Here is a 19,393-nt window from a genome sequence, read left to right on the forward strand (position 1 = left end):
TATTACTAGATTGATAGGTTGCAGGATTGTAAATTTGCACTAGCGTTTGCATAGGATAATATTTTATACAATGCAGCCTGTCTCCCTTAAATGTATTCTTATTAAAATAGGAGGGAATGTATTTGATACTTCCTGTCCGTTTCCATAAAATGTATTATTTTTCAAACTTTTTTTTAACTCTGCCTGAACATAACTTTAACATATACAGGTTTATCGGCAGCTGTATAGCATGCCAATGTTTACAAATGATAAACAAAACCAATTCATGCGCCGAATCAACACCTTTGCTATGTCATAGCACTTTTTTCTCTTCTATACACTATATATCTCTTTTAACTGTCTTCTGCAGGGGTAAAATATTATTAAATAATCCTAATGGACAACAAAGCACTTAAAGAAAACAAGTTAAAAATACTATCAGTAAACTGCCAAGGGCTTAATGACTTCCATAAGAGGAAAGATGTTTTCAGAAATCCTAAAATAAAAAACCACAATATTTATTTCTTGCAAGATACACATTTTAGTGAAAAAGATGAAATGTTGATACAATCTCAATGGGGAACTAAATCTTTCTTTAACTCATTCAGAACAAACTCTAGAGGGGTGGCAATTCTTTTAAATAACAATTTTGAATGTAAAGTACATAACATAGATAAAGATGATAGTGGTAATTATCTTATATTAGACACTACTGTTGAAAATATGCACCTTTTACTGGTAAATATATATGGCCCAAATTCAGATACACCAAATTTTTACTCAGAATTAAGGAATAAAATTGACTCTTATCTTAATACACAACATATTATAATTGGAGGTGATTTCAATTTAGTAATGAATAAAGACTTAGACTCTATGAATTATAAACATCTGAATAACCCAAAAGCAAGAATAGAAGTTTTGAAATTAATGGAGACATTTAATCTTGTGGACATATTTCGGGAAAATAATGCAAATTTAAAAAGATACACATGGAGAAGGAAAAGTCCTATAAAACAAGCCAGATTAGATTTTTTCCTTATATCTGAATCTCTAACAAATAGAGTACCACATGTTAAATTTGAAAATAGCTATCGTTCAGATCATTCCCCAGTAATTCTTGAATTTAAAGTAAATGAATTTATGAATGGGAAAGTCTTTTGGAAATTCAACAATTCCCTATTAGTTGATACAATATATATTAACTCTATAAAAAAAATAATTAGGGAAGTAAAAAGACAATATGTTTGTCCTATATACAATATAGATAATTTAGATAATATAAGAAATGAAGATATCCAATTTATAATTGATGATCAACTTTTTATAGATATTCTTTTTACTGAAATAAGGGGTAAATCCATTTCATACTCTGCTTTTAAGAAAAAAAAATCAAATGAAAGAGAAAAGGAATTAGAAAATGAGATTACATGTCTTGAGCAGAACTTCACGGAAAACTCCTTAGATTTATTATCGAACAAACAAGATGAGCTTCTCAACATAAGAAAACATAGGTAATCATAGATTACTAAGCTCACCGAGACGGAGCATCACCCTTATGAGACATCACCTTCATAAGACCACCTTTATCATTTTATATAAAAATCATACTTTATGATCTTGGATATTCATGGATTCTGTTTTGACAAAATATCGTATATCATCTGATAATTTTTTTTTATGATAATCATATGTTCATATGTTAATCAATACAATGATATAAAATTATATATTGCATCATGTCATATTTATAATATATATCATATAATACAATTAAATACCGTAATAAACAATAATGAGATATGATATTGTAACGTATGATATGACATTGTATTGTTTTATACCTTATTGTATTTGATCACATAATACAATATCATAAAATATAATACAATATATATAATTTGATTCCAACATTGTATCTTATCAAATGATACAATATTATGTGATAAAGTAAAATATTATAAAATACATTATTATATTATACATATTGAATCATATGACACAATAATATATATTACAATATCATATTATACAATTTTATGTGATATGATAATATATCATATAAACAATATCATATCATACAATATCGTATGATACAATATTATATAATATTACAATATCATATAATACAATTTCATATGATATAATTCTATATTACAGAAACCAATATCATATTATACAATATTGTCTGATACAATATTATAGAATATACAATATTGTATCATAGGATACAATATAATATTTTGCAATATCTTATGTAATTGTATCATGTGATAAAATAAAAATTAAAAATTCAATATAATATTATTAATACAATATTGTATCATTATATACAATTCTATACATCACAATATCATATCATAAAATTTCAAAAAAATTGATACAATATCATATCGTAATGTATAACTTTTATAATATAACATATGATATCATATTGTATTCATATCAAACAATATTGTTTCATATCATACAATACTATATCATAGGAATCATGTTATATCATTTATCAACAAACATATCTATCTATCGAGCAGGTTTGAGTGAGGTAGGAGATTTCTTTAGCATCCTTGATAATGGAGATCAGGCTCTGCATCTGAAGCAACCTCTGCGTTTAATTTATAATAAAGTTAAATCAACTATGCAAGCTATCATCTATAAAACATGTGACCTGTTCCAAAAAACTAAACCTCATCCAGCATCCGAAACCTATGGCTCAGATTCAGCATTCAAGCGCATCAGGTGCATTGGTATCATAAGACACATCATCCATGCAAGTTTGGTGAAGTTTGGACCAGTAATAACTAAGATATCATCATTAGAGGGCACTAGCAATTTAAACCTTAACTTCCTCCAGCATCCGCAACCTATGGCTCAGATTCAGCATCCATGCCTGTCAGGTGCATCTGTATCATAAGACACACCATCCATTCAAGTTTGGTGAAGTAGGGACCAGTAATATTTTTTAGCATCCTTGATAATGGAGATCAAGCTCTGCATCTGAAGCTACCTCTGCGATTCATTCATATTACAGTTAAATCAACTATGCAAATTTGAAAAAGTACTATCATCTTAAACATGTGACCTGTTCCAAAAAACTTAACTTTATCCAGCATCCGAAACCTATGGCTCAGACTCAGCATTCAAGCCTGTCAAGTGCATCAGGCCAGCATTTTTTTAAATTTCGATTTACAAACCCGCCGACCCTATTTTTTAAAAATTCAAATAAAAATAAAAGGACCTAAACTAGCTATTAATTTTATTTTTTCCTCCGACCCGAAATTTCCTTTCTGGAAAAAATAAAATTAATGTTGATGCAATCACGTATGTGTAAGTCTGAATTATTGTTGTTCATGCATTGATTAATTAAAAAGACCAAGTTCTTTCCGATCAAGTCACAGGCACTAGAAGTCACAAACAAAACACCATTGGGCCTACTTCTGTTTGCTTTCGTCCAACCCTACAATTTACGACCCTTTTAAGTTTTGTGATCGGCAACTTAGCCAGAATTTCCTCAAGAAAGAGAAGTTGAAGTCTTTTTCTATCACAATTCCGTAAATTAAAAAAAAACTCCTTGGCAAGAAAATGATAAGTTACTTATTTAAAAAACATTTTTGCAAAATAAATTCTAAAATAATCATAATTTAACCGTTTGGAAATAGATCCTCTACATAATGGTTGTAAGTGGGTCATAGGGTTGGACTAATAACCCTAAACACACTGAACACAGGAGTCTTATGACTGAAGGAAAGAGAATGGTTTTATTTGTCATTAAGCTAACAAAATAACGAAACATTTCCTTTATTAAAGGTATAATTACATAAATAAATAAAATTTTAAAAATTAGTTCGTCTTTTTTAAATAAAAAAAAATTGTTTGATTTTTTACTGACATTTATGGACATGCTTCTAATCCAATTTATTTTCAGTAACAATATTTTAAATTTTGAATTTGTGAATAGCATTGTTAACTTAATCAAATAAATGATTTCTCAAACTTCTTCCTATTTTTTTGCAAGGAAGAAGTGAAAACTCCCTTAATTTTTGTGGTTTTAATGTATATGTACAGTATGTACTTGTATATATAAAAAAAAAACCTTCGTTTTTATACATGCATATACAATATATTAACACAAATTTTCAGTGCCCATGGATAAAATATGTTATGATAAGAACATCATCAACAACCAAAATTACTTATATATTTAAAAAATGGCAGCTTCTGGACATGTGTTCTTATTTTAAAAATAAAAAAAATATTGTTGAAAAATTGTTTTATTTTTATTTTTTTTTCTCGACGGACAAATTTTTCAATTTTATTTTTATTTTTTTTCCCTCCTCCTACCCAAATAATTTGAAAAATATTTCGTAAATCTAAAAATTAAAAAATGATGGCCTCAGTATCATAAGACGCACCATCCATGGAAGTCTGGTGAAGTAAGGACAAGTAATAACTAAGATATCATCATCAGAGGGCACCTGCAACAAAAACTTTAACCAGCTCTAAAAACCTTAACCTCTTCCAGTATCCGAAACCTATGGCTCAGATTCAGCATTCAAGCTTGTCAGGTGCATCAGTATCATAAGACGCATCATCCATACAAGTTTGGTGAAGTTACGACCAGTAGTAACTAAGATATAATCATCAGAGGGCACCTGCAACAAAAACTTAAATCAGCTCCAAAAACCTTAACCTCTTCCAGCATCCGAAACCTATGGCTCAGATTCAGCATTCAAGCTTGTCAGGTGCATCAGTATCATAAGACCCATCATCCATACAAGTTTGGTGAAGTTAAGACCAGTAGTAACTTAGATATTGCTATCAATGGGCACCTGCAACAAAAACTTTAACCTGCTCCAAAAACCTTAACCTCCTCCAGCATCCGAAACCTATAGCTCAGATTCAGCACTTAAGCCTGTCTGGTGCATCAGTATCATAAGACACACCATCCATGCAAATTTGGTGAAGTAAGGACCAGCAGTAACTAAGATATTGCTATCAAAGGACACCTGCAACAAAAACTTTAACCTGGTCCAACAACCTTTTCCTCCTCCAGCATCTGAAATTTAGGACCCAGATTCAGCATCCAAGTCTTTCAAGTCCATAAGTAGGTCCAGATGCATCATCCATGCAAGTTTAGTGAAGATAGGACAAGTAATAGCTTAGATACAGGACCTGCAACAAAAACTTTAACCAGGTCCGGACGCCGACGCCGACGCCGAGGGTATAGCATAAGCTCTCCTTGACTTCGTCTCGGTGAGCTAAAAATAAATTAAAAGGTCAATGTATCAGGTCAAAGTCTAAATGGATTGACGAGGGAGAAAAGCCGTCCAAATATTTCATTAACCTAGAGACTAGGAACTACATAAGTAAACAATTACCAAATATTGAAAAAGATGATGGGTCGGTTATTTTCGATCAAATGAAAATATTAAAAGAAACTAAATCTTTTTATGAACACTTGTATAAGAAAAGAGAAATTATAAATGAAGAAAGTTTCCATGAAAAGTTAAATAAAATTAAGTGTCCTAAACTTAATAGAGAAGAGTCAAATACCCTTGAAGGTCCTTTAACTGATACAGAAATTCTGAATTTCCTTAAGAAAATGAAAAATGAAAAAAGTCCTGGCCCTGATGGTTTTACAAGTGAGTTCTTTAAATTCTTCTGGAGAGACTTAGGAATATTTATCACAAGAGCAATAAACCACTCTTTCCAAATAGGAAACTTTTCAGAAATAAATAAACTAGGTGTTATTACATGCATTCCCAAATCTGGAAAACCTAAACAATTTCTGAAAAATTGGCGTCCCATTACTTTACTAAATGTTATTTGTGGCACTTATGCGGCGTTTTTCCTTTGATGTCTGGTGTACAATAATTTCCAATACTTGTCCGTTACCCGAGTAGGCGTGGCATATCACCGTACAATAACTTTAGAATCTACACGTTATTGTACTGTATGAAAGACTGCATGGTGATTGTACCGTACAATAAATTTTGAATTATTGTACAGTGAGAAAAAAGCAAACTAACACAAAATTTATGCTTTAATCAATTTCATAACAACTCTAAACTACATAAACACCTGAACAGCTGCTGAACGTCCTTGTGTAATTTTTAACACAGACAACATAAAATTCAACAAAAAATAGAAAAATATAAGTTTCGTGTAGTTAAACAACCTATCTGGCTTAGCTACTATCTATACTTTAAAACTGAAACGTAATGTTGCAGTTTTTAAATTCTCCAAATGGGAGTCTAGGCCTCTTGCTCATGGGCTCCTCTTCGCTATGGACAGTTGCTGATGTTTCCGGAAAAACGGAACACTCGGAAATATTAGGAGTGGATTCATCTGCAGGAGTCGCAATCGAGTTATCGGTACACTCGTTGGGCGGATCCAAAATCTTGGACACATTAGCTTCCATTTCCGCACTGGACCTTTTGTATTTACGGACCCCTGCTTGTGAGCGATGACCAGTACGATTCATTATCTGTTGTTCCTCTACACCAGACAAATATAGCTGGGTCGCGCAAGTGCGTTTGCCGCTATGATTCGAATAATTTCCCTGTAAACCGCCTTCCGTACAGATGACGCGCATGAAACTTTTCAGCTTGTTAATTCCCACTGCCTGATTTCCATACCGGATCGGCACATCAGATGTTGCGGGTAGTGGTCTCCGATAGAATGTTCCTTGGCGTCCGAGAGAATCCAGATATAAATCGAAATAGTCAGCAATGCATCTCTCCCCTATATAATGAAAAGTAATTCATAAGTAAATGCAAGTTGAACAAGCGAGTAAGCTAGCGTAGAGAGAGAGAGAGAGAGAGAGAGAGAGAGAGAGAGAGAGAGAGAGAGAGAGAGAGAGAGATTTCTCTTACCGGACTGGCAGTGATGTTTAATAGTCTTGTTGCACACATTCAGCTGTCCGAGCCCTCCTTTGTATGTTTTGGTTTTCCGACCTGTAAACTGAATAAACTTCCCCAGCTTGTCTGATCCAATAGTAAACTGTTCGCATTCCAAATTATGATGTTCGTCGCAACCACGTAGACCAAATATTTTGCATGCGTAAAAGAAAATAGTTTTCTGAAGTTGTTCCGCATTTTTCTTTCCAAACACTCCGACATCCCACAACTTAGCCTCATCCTCTGGTAAAATAGGATCAGCCTGCTTTGTAGTACAGCCTATGCCCAGTTCAATCAGCGACTTCATTTTTGCATCTAGAACTTTCCGAAATTCGATAAATGTTGTGTTTTTTTCGTCTAAAAAGTTTTTATCGTACACACCTTTGTCTCGCAAAAATCGCAGGAGTCCGCATGAAATCAAGTACAGGCTCTTAGGGGGATAATCCTTACCGTCCTGCCGTCTAGCTTCCACTATAAAGCGTTGTAGCCAGTAATTCATTTCCTCGCTGCCCTGGAATTGAAGTTCTGGAATAGTTTCGGATCTGCCAGTTCTCCATTTTTCAAACACATTGACCGCCCACTTAGTGTTCTGTTTAGTGTTAATATTTTCCTGACTTTCAATTAACGATTTCAGGTCACTTTCCGTCACAGGGGTTGCGAAGCGATCACCCGATGTGGTCGGCATTTTTGTAACGTTTTCATTTTCACCCAAAAAGTTCCAATCCAGTTGAAATTCACCATGATCCAATCCTGTTTCGTACTCTGCAAGCGTCTGGGTAAGGCTCATGTTAAGCAATCCGTCGAAAGCTTCCATTTCGTCACAAACTTGAGATAATGTCAAGTCGTCGATCTCTTCAATTTTGAATTCATCGTCGAGAAAATCTATGTCCATCTTTCTAAGCGGTCTAAACTGAAATGCCGCGCGAAAAATTCCACTGCAGCTCGTGAAAGTAGGCGTGCCACAAATCATTTGCTGGACCAATCGTCATACAATAATTGCTGTATCTAGAAATAAAACGGGGTCGTGACCTCGTGCCCTTGCGGGCACTCGTCACGCCTCCGTTTCATTTCTAGATACAGCAATTATTGTATGACTATTAGTCCAACAAATATAACTTACAAGCTAGCTTCAGGAAGCTTAGCTGAACGCATGAAAACTATTCTAGATAAATTGATAAATAATGATCAGACTGGATTTTTGAAGGGAAGATTTATTGGGGAAAATATAAGACTTATATATGACCTTATGTATTATACAGAGCATTACAACATACCCGGCCTTTTAATGTTAATTGATTTCGAAAAGGCTTTTGACACCATCTCATCACAGGGGCATCGTATCCGCTCTACACTCTATGACATATATATATAATAATACACAAGGTGTATTATTATATATATGTTATAGAGTGTAGAGCGGATACGATGCCCCTGTGATCTCATGGAGTTTTATCTCAAAAACACTAGACTTTTTTAATTTTGGACCCTCCTTCAAAAATTGGATAAAAACATTCTATAACGGAATTAAGGCATGTGTGATTCAAAATGGTATAATTTCAGAATACTTTTATCCAGAAAGGGGCTGTAGACAAGGTGACCCAATATCTCCATATCTCTTTCTTCTCTGCGCTGAGATTTTAGGAATATTAATAAGAAATGAAAAAGACATCAAAGGTATAAATATTGATGGGGAAGAATACAAAATATCTCAATACGCAGACGACACATCAATTATAATGGATGGTACACCACAATCATATGATGGCATTCTTAGGGTTTTAGACTTTTTCGCACAAGTATCAGGCTTAAAAATAAATTTTACAAAAACAAAAATGGTTTGGATTGGTAGCAAAATTTTTTCAAAGGATGTATTTCATCATTCACGATGGAAACTTAGTTGGAACAATTTAAATTTTGAGCTTCTAGGTATCAAATTTTCAGTTAAATTAGATGAAATGGAAGAATTAAATTATTTTCCAAAATTGTCTGAAATTAGAAGATTGATAAATCAGTGGAAGTTAAGAAAATTAACACCAATTGGTCGAATTACGATAATCTAGACACTAATAATACCAAAGCTAAATCATTTGATACTAGCATTACCCAACCCAAAAACTGAATACCTAAAAACTTTTGAACATGATATTTTTCATTTCCTATGGGGCTGTAAAGTTCATAAAGTAAAGAAAAGTACAATTATACAAGATTATAATCATGGGGGTCTCAAAATGGTTGATTATGGAAATTTTATCACAGCACTCAAAGCTACTTGGATGAGAAGACTAATTAAAACTGATACAAAATGGGTAAAGCTTTTAGAATCAATTTTGAAAATTAGTATCTCTGAAATATGGAGAAATGGTCCTGATTATTCGTACCTTCTATGTAAAAAATTAGAAAATTCTTTTTGGAAAGAAGTGCTCCTCAGCTGGTTAAAAATAATTGAACAAACGCCACTTAGTAGACCCCAAATTATAAATGATAATATATGGCACAATCCAAAAATCACCATAGACAATAAATCAATATTTATCAAAAGTTATGTTAATAAAGGATTTATTTTTGTTAGTGATCTGCTTAATATAGATGGAACATTTAGAAACTTTGATGAATTGAAACACATTAATCCAAAGACAAATTTCATAGAGTATGCAAGTTTAAGAACTGCAGTTACAACCAGACTACATACACAAGATATACACTTACCAAACCTACAGAACACATTACAATATGGACCAATTGTCCCTAATCATATTCTATTGTTTATTAATACTTGTAAAGGTTGTAAACCCATGTACAACATACTATTAGACAAAAAAAGAGAAATATGTACATCGATATCAAAATGGAGAGAAAAGGGTTATAACTATTCACAAACTTCTTGGAGTAGAATTTTTGAACTCCCTTTTAAGTGTACACAGGAATCAAAACTACATTGGCTGCAATATCAAATACTTCATAGGATTGTCCCTACAAATAAATATCTTTTTAATATAAAAAAAGCAGAATCTGCTGTTTGCACCTTTTGTAAAAAAGATGAAGAAAGTATTGGTCATTTATTTTATGAATGTAATATAGTAAAAGAATTGTGGTGTGATGTTGAAGAGTGGATTTTTACACAGTTTGAAATCTCGATTACATCTGATATTCAATCAGTTCTTTTTGGAAAATACAAAAATAAAGAAAGTTATAAATTTTTTAACCTGATAGCTCTTATTGTGAAGCAATATATTTTTTCATGTAAATATAAAAGTAATCCGACACCAAATATTCATGCCTTGAAAAAGGTCATAACAGAAAGAATCTTAACTGAAAAATATTTGCTGTTGAAAAGATGTAATTATAAGGAATACGAAAGCCACTGGCAGAATATCTGTGAAAAATTGTAGTTATAGAGATAAGTTTAATTTTTCTGTTTTTTGTTTTTTTGATCGATGTGAAGCCTCATATCATTTCATTTGTTTTCAGTATAGCATAGTCTATACTTGTATTGTAATCCACCTGCATAATCTCTCTCTCTCTCTCAAAATCAGCTTCACTTCATATGAAATATACAAAACTGTACTATTAAGTAGAAATAGTATAAAGACTATGTATTATGTTTATAAAAATGTTACAATCATTATTATGTTACATATGTACATATGTTGTGAAATGAAAAACCCAATAATAAAAAAAAAAAAAGAAAAAAAAAAAAAAAAAAAAAAAAGAATTGTCCTGGGGCCAAAGTCTTAACAATTATGAAGAATCATCTGGCTGATTAGTTTCTGAGAAGATTTTTAAAGATTTACCCTATATATTCCTTTGATAAACTTTGACCCCCCATTGTGGCCCCAACCTACCCCTGGGGATCATGGTTTTCACAACTTTGAATCTACACTACCTGAGGATGGTTCCACACAAGTTTCAGCTTTCCTGGCTAATTAGTTTCTGAGAAGAAGATTTTTAAAGATTTACTCTATATAACCATATGTTAAACTTCGACCCCCCATTGTGGCCCCATCCTACCTACAGGGGTTATTATTTTCACAACTTTGAATCTACACTACCTGAGAATGCTTCCACACAAGTTTCAGCTTTGCCGGCTGATTAGTTTCTGAGAGGAACATTTTTAAAGATTTACTCTATATATTCCTATGTTAAACTTCGATCCCCCATTGTGGCCCCACCCTACCCCCGGGGGTCATGATTTTCACAACTTTGAATTTACTCTACCTGAGGATGCATCCACACAAGTGTCAGCTTTCCTGGCTGATTAGTTTCTGAGAAGAAGATTTTTAAAGATTTACTCTATATATTCATTTGTTAAACTTTTACCCCCCATTGTGGCCCAACCCTCAGGTGAGCTAAAAAAGTTAAGTTTACAATACAATAAGTTGTTAAAGTTGGTTTCTGGAGGAACAGACTTTGAAAATTTTCTTAATAAATATTGACAATTTTTTTACTTTTTTAATCTTTAGTTTTTAAGATCTGTGTACAAACATAGAATTGTGAGCAAATCTCTGTATCTCACTTATAATTCGAAGCTTAACACTCAAATATGGTTAGTAAATAAAAATTGTAAACAATTAAACAGAAGAAACATGCACTACATGACTGTATAACAAATAAAGAACATTATTTATTTTATCGAAATGAATCATATATATACATGTATATGCCTACATATTTCCGTCAGCGATATCAAACTCTATTTAAACTGAATAAACTCGAGAAAATGCCGAGCATCTCAACAAAACCTATTGCAGTAATATACCATTACGCAAAAGATAATGCCGAATTACCGATAGAATGAATTGTATTTCAGTACCCCTACATCAGATTTTGCTTAATTTGCGCAGGTAAACAGTTAACTGTTTGATTTACCGAAGTCTCTGTTTGATTTGATACGTAAAAATCACGAAATACAGACGATAGTTTCAAGCATAAATAATGAAAACGAAACGAAAATCAGAACAAGCTAATATCAACGTCATGTGTGAAAACTGTCAACGCATTGAAATATTTAGCCTCAATTTACTTTTTTCGATTTACCAAAATCGGCACCAATATATTTTGCATGTTTCAAAATTTCCCTTCATACGCGAACTGTTGCACAACAAGCAAATTCATCATCCTTTTTAGCTCACCTGAACCGAAGGTTCAAGTGAGCTTTTCTGATCACCCGTTGTCCATCCGTCCGTCCGTCTGTCTGTCTGTCTGTCCGTCTGAAAACTTTTCACATTTTTGACTTCTTCTCAAAAACCTCTGGGCCAAATTTAACCAAACTTATTACAAAGCATCCTTATGAAAAGGGGATTCTCAATTGTTAAAAAAAAGGGGGTACAACCCTTTTTTAAGGGGAGATAATTACGAAACAGTGAAAATAGGGAGCTTGTCTTTAAAAATCTTCTTCTCAAGAACCACTGCACCAGAAATGCCAATATTTACACAAAAGCTTGTATATATAGTGAAGATTCTAAATTGTAAAAATCGTGACCCCCGGACCAAAACTGGGGCCCCAGGCGGGGTTCAAAATTTAACATGGAAATTCATTGGAAAAATGTTTAAAATCTTCTTCTCAAGAACCACTGCACCAGAAATGCCAATATTTACACAAAAGCTTGTATATATAGTGAAGATTCTAAATTGTAAAAATCGTGACCTCTGGACCAAAACTGGGGTCCCAGGCGGGGTTCAAAATTTAACATGGAAATACATTGGAAAAATATTTAAAAATCTTCTTCTAAAGAACCACTGCACCAGAAATGCCAACATTTACACAAAAGCTTGTATATATAGTGAAGATTCTAAATTGTAAAAATCGTGACCCCCGGACCAAAACTGGGGCCCCAGGCGGTCCGGGCTACAACTTAAACATAGAAATATGTAGGAAAATTGTTTAAAAATCTTCATATCAAGAACCACTGCAGCAGAAATTCCAATATTTATACAAAAGCTTGTATGTATAGTGAATCGACAATCGTCAATTCCAAATACGCATTAATTTGCAGTAATATTCACAGTGAATTCAAATATACAAGTCCATCAAATATCCTGAAATTTTAATGAGATTGGCAGATTAATAACTGCCAATCTTTTGTTTTGCCCAGGCCAAGTCTTGCCTACCCATTTTACCGGATGCCGAACCCGAGGCTCTTAAACTGATTGAAACACGCCTTTCCTATATTATTATTTTTGATTTGAAACAGAATTACCCCTTAATTTTTGCAATTTATATTTTCCTTCCCATAAGGATAATTTATGCTAAACTACGTTGAATTTGCCTCTGTGGTTCTTGAGAAGAAGATTTTTAAAAATGCACCCCCGTTTTTCTACAGTTTCAGGTTTTCTCCGCTTTGAATACAGATCGGACTTTTATTTCTGCAATTTATATTCGCCCTCCCATAAGGATGCTTTGTGCCAAATTTGGTTGAAATTGGATAAGCAGTTTTAGAGAAGAAGTTCAAAATGTAAAAAGTTTACAGACGGACGACGGACAAAATGTGATCAGAATAGCTCACTTGAGCTTTCAGCTCAGGTGAGCTAAAAATCACTAGTACCATACTTTTAAGGTTTGAATACAAACATAATTTAGGAAATGAAAAATAAAGATGTACATAAAATTGTTCCTACCATTCCTAGTGGAAACACAACGGTTGCTAGGAAGTTGTCGCGCCATTTCTGTAGTCGACATCTCTCTCCTCTTCCTGATGGTCGAACATTAGATCCACAGAGATCATTTGCCACACAACCCGAAATACACTGTCTGGATTATCTGAGAAAAGATAAAAACAATTTTCTTGATTCTTATACAAATTTAAAGATACTGTATTCAATAGATCACTAAAAAATGCTTCAAAAAATCATGTTTTTATTGATGACCTTAAAGGGGCATGGTCACGATTTTGGTCAATTTCTATTTTTATGTTTTTATTATTTACAATGCTTTAGAAATGCATTTCTAATGATCAAATAAAATTTGAGAGTCATTCGTAGAGTTATGAGCAAGATACAGCTAGGGCTCACAATTCTTTGTCATATGTAAACAAGGCTCGTGCCCTGTTTTTGTTGACATATGTCCAACCCTTACCAAAATATTGACCTTCTGGCAACACATTCTGGCATTATTGCAGCAATACTGCAGCAACATTCTGGCAATACATTGCGGCAATGTTGCTGCAGTAGCGTTTTTCGTATGCAAGTGAGATTGCGGCAATATTGCCAGAAAGATGTTGCCGCAAAAGTTTTGCTGCAACACATTGTTGCGACAACATCTTTCTGGAAATACATTGCGGCAATGTTGCTGCAGTAACGTTTTTCGTATGCAAATGAGATTGCAGCAATATTGCCAGAGAGATCATGTTGCCGAAAAAGTTTTGCTGCAACACATTGTTGCGACAACACCTTTCTGGCAATACTTGAGATTGCAGCAATACATGTATTGCCAGAAAAGTGTTACGGCAAAAATTTTGCTGCAACACCTTTCTGGCAATACATTTGCCTAAGAAAAATGACATTGCAGAAATATTGGTTCAATGCATTTTCTGTGCTCTGGCATCAATGGTACAATATATGCAATATTTATAAATAATAAATGTATACAGTAAAGCAGTCATGTATATTATATTAATCTACAACCAAAATGAAAAAAAAATCTTTAATTGCCATAACATTTTTATTTTTTTAAAGATGCAAAAAGGTTACAACAAGACTAACATTTTGCATTACATTAAATTTAGACTTCTCAAAAATAGAAAATAAAAAACAGTTTGTGATTACACAATATTATAAAGAAGTAAAAAAATTATTTTATTCAATGTAACATGCACAAAATAAGTATTGAATTAAAAATATAATGTATAATATTAGAGACCTGAAACTGGAATTTCAACATGCTTATAAAGGACACCAGTTAAAATTAATAATCTTTAAATTTAACACATTTTATAAATACAATAAACACAAATATGATGAACAAATCATGATGAAATTTGACTAAAAGTACTCAGCCAATCAGTGACAATTTATTGCTGCAGAATAACATGTATTGCAGTTTGATTGACACAACGCGCACAGACGGATTGACACAACGCGCACAGACAGATATGGACAAAAGTTCACTGTTTACCGTAAGCAAAGCTCAAACCATATAGTTCACAAGTCCTGCACAACCACTTGCTGTATTATGATTGATCAAGGCATTCGTCCTAGGCATTCCAAATGTCCTTTTTTTGTCTCGTGGGCATTCTGATTTTACACATAAACAATCACAAAAACAGCTATCAGAATATCACAACAATATCCACATTGGAATTCAACACTGTTGTGTATATGTTCCTCTCCATAATCTTAAACAAATTACGTCATCATTCTTTTTTGGTTGCCAGTTGCACCATTCATTTAATCAGTAAGGTGACAGCTTTTTTCATGGTTTTCTTCAGGTCTGTGTAACCCAGGGCAGACCTACTGGGAAGATAAATGGATTTCATACAAGCACATTGGCAATTGTTTTCAGATTTTAAGCAGTTTCAAGGGGGTTTAGGGGGGTCCAGCCCCGCTCCCCCTTCAAATTTTTTAAAATTACATTATAAAATTACCAAAAATATGCCTCAGACCCCCTTCCCCTGGCAAACTCAAATAACCGTCGGACCCCCCCCCCCAAATAAAATTCTAGATCCGCGCATGGTTCTTAAACAGTGTTGAACCCATTGGTATAATGGTAGATCGCAGACTTTCGGGTTATATTCTTATAACAAACATGTTCAAACTGCTATTCAATGAATATACAGGTGACACTCGATGGCTCGAACTTCGATCTCTCGAAGTTCTTGATCTCTCGAAGTGAACTCACGGTCCCAATTTTTTTCTCTATATAACTAAGCAAATTTACTCTTGATCTCTCGAACTCCGATCTCTCGAAGTTCTTGATCTCTCGAAGTAAACCTGGGTCCCGTTATACATATTTCATTGTTTTTCACTCTTGATAACTCGAAGTGGTTGCTGTGTACACACGCGGCCGATCAAGCATATAATTATAGCTCCGTGTGGACCTTACCTGGACGGTTGAGTGAACTCCTGGGGGCTAGCATGGTAGTGTTAATTAGTTGATTACGTAAGTGACACTACCCATTGCTTCCTTCAAAGGGTAGATAAGTAATTTGTAAGTGATCTATTAATTTCAACAACTTGTGAATGTTACGGTAAACAGGTTGGGACCACTCTCCCAATTGGGATATAATAGCCGGTTTGGGATATAATAGCCCAAATTTTAAGTGCAAAAAATAAAAAAAAATTGATTTTGAAATTTTTGATATAAATCCACATTAGAATAGATGAAATACAACAACTTTTGGTAAACAACTTTTTCTGTAGCTGTACTATTACTGAGATTGATCCCTCAGTTTATCCAAAACTTCTTGGGGATCAATCTTACAAACTATAGAAATATAGAAAAACTTCTTTACCAAAAGTTGTTGTGTTTTATTTACATTAATGCGGAATTATTTCAAAAATTTAAAAATAAAAAAAAATATTTTTTTGCACTTAAAATGTATATCCCATTTGGGCTATTATATCCCAAACGGGCTATTATATCCCATTTGAGAGAGTGGTCCCAACCTGGTAAATGCTCTTTATTTAAGATATTCTAACGTAATGATTAAGAAAACATAATATGCTTTAAAGTTTTTTAACGTGAAAAAATACACTTAATAACCACACAAGTAAGTTTTGTATTGTTTAAATTGAAGTAATGTAGCAGAAAATACGACTGAAATCATGTCAGACTATCCTTCCATGTTATAAATGTAAATTTCCGGCTACTATAATTTTAGAACCAAAATGACCGGAACAAAAATTTCCGGATTTTTTTAAACTTTCGATCTCTCGAACTCTTGATCTCTCGAAGTTTAACCATGGTCCCCCGAAGTTCGAGTTATCGAGATTCACCTGTAATTTTAATTGCTAACGTAAACTTACTTTTTCAAAAACGTGCTCATGGTGCAGGGGATGTCAACACTCGATTCTTTCACTCAGATTCGTCCTCGGTTCAGCCGTTAATTTTTTTTTACAGATAAACACTCCATTGACAGTGTATTTTTTAACTTTGTTTACAGATAATTCCCGTATTTCATTCATTTCACCATCTCCAGTGATGGCAGGAGGCTCGATGGCAGACAATATGGCAGCTTCGAATGTGAAAATTGGGTGTTGCTAAAACGCGGAACGGAAAACGGAACGGAAAGCGAAACGGAAGGGAAAACGGAAAATCTTATCTAATGTTATTTACCTCATAGATTTGTTAATCATGCTAAAACGATATACTTTTTGTACCTTTTAATTTTTTTTTGAAAGATTAGCAATATTAGATTATTTATTCAAGAATATTTATTTCCTCAAAATTAACAGTACATGCATTGACCACTATATTCCTGTCCCAAAATATCCTCGATTCACTTTTTGCTGTATACTTATATGCACCTCAGGGTTCAAGCGATTCTCTTTTAGAAGCATTAAACATTCTCATTATTCTTTCTTTAAAACGTCCTCTCTAGCTTATCAGCTGGTATAAATACACGGCTAAAAATAAAGAAGTCTACGGGGTTTTGCATTTCAACAGACCCGGATGATAGTGCTGAAAATTTGTGCAAGGTCTTCTGAGTGACTTCCAAATGGAGAAAAGATGTCAACATTTTCCATTATAAATCGTCCAAATGTGCTGCATGAATATTTTGGGATCGACAGACTATAGTCCCAATATATAATCGGAAAATCAAACCAGGCAACGTCTAGAGCTCTCTATTCGGATCATATGTATATAGCTGCTGGAATAAACAACTGTTTAGTAATGCAAACGTAAACAAAATTGCATTGCTAAAAATACTAGTTTCACAAATTACTAGTTTCACAAATTACCGGGTATTTTAATGTTTACTGTATTTTAATTTTTAATGTCGTCAGTCCTACGGTTTTTTTTTCTTCCATCTCAATGATACTGTATCGTCTGTATGATAAAAGATCGTCTAGAACACCAAAAATTCAATTTTGATGTAAGTATATACATGTACATCATATTTGAAATATAAAAATACTCAAAACACGCATAAAACGCTTTCACTAACTGCGTACGTTACGCTGATATGCCAGCAATACCATATAAGAAAAATAAGTAAAAAGTTATAGCTAATTTGCTCGTTTAATCATGTTTGATTTTTCCGTTTCGTACTCAACTAAAGCCGAATGAATACAATGCTATAATTGATAGACATTCATATGAATATTAATGAATATTAATAACATAACAACATGTTGATAATCATTCATTAGATATGAATAAAAGATACAAAGTAAATTGTTTCTGGCCAGTCTATACCCTTTTTAAACGTGATGATATTTTCCATTCCGTTCCGTTTTCCGTTCCGCGTTTTAGCAACACCCGTGAAAATTGGCGGCTAGCGATTTGATCGACCAATCAGCGCGCGCGTAACTTAACATTGAAACGAAAGTAAAAGTGGAAACAAACGGCATACGAAAATTCTTAATTCAACATGCATCGAACAGTTTAGATACTCAAATCTAAGTAGATTGATATTTTAACTTAATAAAAAAGAATATAGCGTTACAAAAGAACAGACAGGTCGGTATTCACGTAAAACATGAGTTGGGGGGGGGGGTGATTCAAACTGTCTTTTATAGTGAAACACATCTTCACAACGTCAAGGTTTTGTGATTACTGAACTCCACACACATTGTGTGGAGTTCCGTAATCACAAAACCTTGACGTTGTGAAGATGGTATTACCTACTAACTTGCCAGTCGAAGTGATAGATATGAATTCCTTGATTTTTATACCTTTCGATCGGCAATCGACAGTCAATAAAAGAATTAAACGATGGTGTGAAAGAACGAGACGGAAGTGGAGGGTGCAAGGGGGTTTGTACATGTGCGTCTTCATTAGGCAAGTGTCCGCTTCGTTTCTCTTCTGTTGCCCTATCACTTTCGGTGTAAATATATATACTAAAATATCCCCCAACAATTTACCGCAGATTTCTTTATTTTACGTGTCTCTGAACCACCGATCACCCGCTCCATACATGTACACTGGTTTGTTTACATACAAACAAAACACAGCTCTTGATCCGCTTTCCGAGTACGGTTAAAAGGTTGTTTAATAGGAGAAAGTTTGGGGCGAGTAAAGCTACAATTATTAACAGTAGTAAACTAAATGAAGAATTATTTAAATGGATTATTTGCACAAAATGTGATATGATATATGTAAATCTTTTCAAAAATAGCGTTTTCTTTATGCTCGATTAATTGCCATAAAGTTTTTTTTTGTACATGTAAGTATTGAATGCACTGTAGTTTTATATTTACTAACCCAAAATTTCTTCATAGAGCTATAGCTATATATGTATGTACCGTATGAGTGTATATACACTTTCGAAAAATAGCCCAATTTCGACAGTCACGAGTACCCATGTGAATTTTTTTTATCTCTGATATGTTGTTGTTCTGTCCGTGCATAATTTGAT

At 33.4% G+C, this 19,393-nt stretch overlaps 1 protein-coding gene across 1 annotated transcript; it reads right to left on the bottom strand.

The window, feature by feature from the left end:
* Window positions 1-5,860: 5,860 nt before the first annotated feature.
* LOC105329287 (uncharacterized protein KIAA1958) lies at window positions 5,861-8,169 on the bottom strand. The gene is made up of 2 exons (XM_034467857.2): window positions 6,855-8,169; window positions 5,861-6,723 (listed from the first exon to the last, which is right to left on the bottom strand). The coding sequence occupies exons 1-2, from the start codon at window positions 7,846-7,848 to the stop codon at window positions 6,185-6,187; spliced, it is 1,533 nt and encodes a 510-aa protein (XP_034323748.1). The 5' UTR covers window positions 7,849-8,169; the 3' UTR covers window positions 5,861-6,184.
* Window positions 8,170-19,393: the final 11,224 nt, after the last annotated feature.

Source organism: Magallana gigas, chromosome 5 (genome assembly GCF_963853765.1).
Source record: "Magallana gigas chromosome 5, xbMagGiga1.1, whole genome shotgun sequence".
Taxonomy (NCBI): domain Eukaryota; kingdom Metazoa; phylum Mollusca; class Bivalvia; order Ostreida; family Ostreidae; genus Magallana; species Magallana gigas.